General features: G+C 39.2%; 2 protein-coding genes across 3 annotated transcripts in view; both read right to left on the minus strand.

The window, feature by feature from the left end:
* tusc2b (tumor suppressor 2, mitochondrial calcium regulator b) overlaps positions 1-70 on the minus strand; it is a 2,980-nt gene extending 2,910 nt beyond the window's left edge. The window contains exon 1 of one of the 2 annotated variants that reach the window (XM_083533639.1): positions 1-70. This exon is cut by the window's left edge and continues 128 nt beyond it. The gene's annotated coding sequence lies outside the window, so the exon portion shown is untranslated. The other variant, XM_083533638.1, reaches the window with a different exon arrangement.
* Positions 71-1,067: 997 nt separating this feature from the next.
* The window catches only part of rassf1 (Ras association domain family member 1), a 7,676-nt gene continuing 6,243 nt past the window's right edge, over positions 1,068-2,500 (minus strand). Inside the window, exon 7 of the mRNA XM_083533633.1 lies at positions 1,068-2,283. Within this exon, the coding sequence (XP_083389759.1) occupies positions 2,134-2,283 (150 nt within the window). The 3' untranslated portion in view covers positions 1,068-2,133. The remainder of the gene's footprint in view (positions 2,284-2,500) is intronic.

Raw genomic sequence — 2,500 nt, forward strand, 5'->3', positions numbered from 1 at the left:
GCAACCTCAGGGGGACAAAAGCGAGGAGACGGAGCCACCCGGAAATGACGTCACGCGCCGGGTCACCCACGCCGTCTGAGTCGCTGTGATTGTTGAGAGTAAAAAAAAAGTGTAAAAAATGATAAAATGATGATTTTTTTGTTTTCATCACGTTATTAAAATGTTTTGCAGTGCAATAAAACACTTTTATATCAATTAATTATAAATTTAAGTGTTTATTTAATAATATATTCTACCTATTTGCATGTTATTAAAAAGGCCCTACTTAATAGTAATAATATTTATTATTATTTTTATTATTTGGAAACTTCACACTCATATCACAAGCTCCCATTAACCAAAATGTGACGAGTTGAAGTATATTAAACCCAGTGGTCAGTTGTCAGGGCCAGCAAAGCCTTCTCTAAAACTGTTTTAGAATCGCTAACTTACTTTTCAATATATTTTTCACAATTTGTCATCATTTCAAATCCCCAGGAAAACTGTACAGCACCCCGGGGTGATGTGATGAGGTGAATATCGATGCTTCTGCTGGAGATGATGTATGTGGAGGTGCAGTTGTGGCTCCAGTGAAAGGAGACGTGTTGAATTGTGTTCATTGGGTTTATTGCTTTAGTGTTGAAGTTCATTCTCTCTGTATGAGATCCTGTGTGTGATGCAGCGCTCTGTTCTACTGAACTTCTCTATAATACTGATGCTTTTTATAGTCATGGATTAAGTGGTGAATTGATTGAAGTAGGACACTACTGAAGGACACTACTGAATGATGTGTAATAACAAAGTTTATAAACAAACAGTTATATAGTATGTCTCTGTACATTGTAGTGTTACAATTCCCCTTCACATTATGAGGAACTACGTGTTACAGAATGACAATGCTCCCGGACATAAACCTGAGCTAAATGAAGGTATGGTTGTTGTTGTTGTCAGTGGAGAGTGGAGATGCAGATGTGATGTTCAGGGGTGCACATACTTTCAGTCATATAATATTCAGTCATAGTCATATTCAGTCATAATAACTAGAATAATAATACAGTAATAACACACACTGCCAGTATCTTTCTCACAAAATATTTACTAAATTCATATTTTCTTATTATTGAATTAAAATGCAGAATAAATAAATATTTTCACAGTTAAACCAATTCCCCCAAAATGATTAGATATAGATCTATTTGTATAGATACAAATAGAATGTTATAAAATAATCACTTTTTTGGTGAAAAGTTGTACTATAACTGAGATGGATCAGTGGATCACTGAATCAGTGGAGTATTGGAGCAGTAGATCAGTGGATCAGTTGACCAGTCTAGTAGTTGAGATGTGGATCAGTGGTTCAGTAAAGCAGTAGATCAGAGTGATGCTGTCAAAACATCGGACATTCTCATTATTTTTAAAATCAAACTTTCATATAAATTATATTCACACTGGAATTTTCTTCTCGCCTGCATCTCTTCAAGCTTTCCACTACAGTCATAAGAAGGTTAGACCTGATTGGGCAAATTGTCTGAAACTGGATTAAAAAAAAGATGGCTGCTCCCACAATGTTTTAGTGTCGAGCTACCATGAGGTCATCATGACATCGTTCAATCCACAGGCGTGATTTCAGGTGTCCACAGACTTCTGGATGAAGAGTTTATGTTCATTGGGCATCATTTTCTCACGTTCTTCTCTGTGGAAGTGTTTTACACGTGTAAAATCCCAGCTTTAAATATCAAATATAAACTTTTGTTTATGAACGTGTGATCAGGATTCTGCTCTGAGACTCTGTGTGTGTCTTATACTGTCTATATGTCACCTTTCATGTAATAGCCAATGTGTGTGTGTGTGTGTGTGTGTGTGTGTGTGTGTGTGTGTGTGTGAGAGAGAGACCCTGAGTTTATTCTGCAGCAACCCTTTGCTTTTACACAGTAAATATTCAAACTCCTGTTCTCAATAGAGTGTGTCCCCAGCAGAATGTGTCCCCAGCAAAGTGTGTCCCCAGCAGAGTGTGTCCTCAGCAGTGTGTGACCCCAGCAGATTGTGTCCCCAGCAGAATGTGTCCCCAGCAGTGTGTGTCCCCAGAAGTGTGTCCCCAGCAGATTGAGTCTCCAGCAGTGTGTGTTAAGTCCAGCTCCTCCCGTCACACTCGTCTCATCTCGGTGTGCTGAAGCTCTTCAGTCTCTCCTTAAGTTTGTCTCGTGCCAGTGAGTAGCGCTGTACAATCTGGCGGACGTGCTCCTCCTCCTCCCTCTGCAGGATGCACAGGAAGTTGCTGAGTTCTGGAAAACTGAATGCGTCCCACTGCACAACAACAATAACAACAACAACAACAACAACAACACATCACTGGATTTGCTGCAGCATCTTCATGCGTAATCTAAACTTCTGCATTGGACTTGGGTTAAAAGGCTTAATTCTTAAATCAGACTCCTCAAATAGACTGGATGCCAAGATCAGACTCTATGCTTGTCTGTAATGGACCTGCTTTGTACTCTATTCCTCAACATCTCTGTGCTTA

The sequence above is a fragment of the Silurus aristotelis genome, assembly GCF_946808225.1.
Source record: "Silurus aristotelis genome assembly, chromosome: 28".
NCBI lineage: Eukaryota > Metazoa > Chordata > Actinopteri > Siluriformes > Siluridae > Silurus > Silurus aristotelis.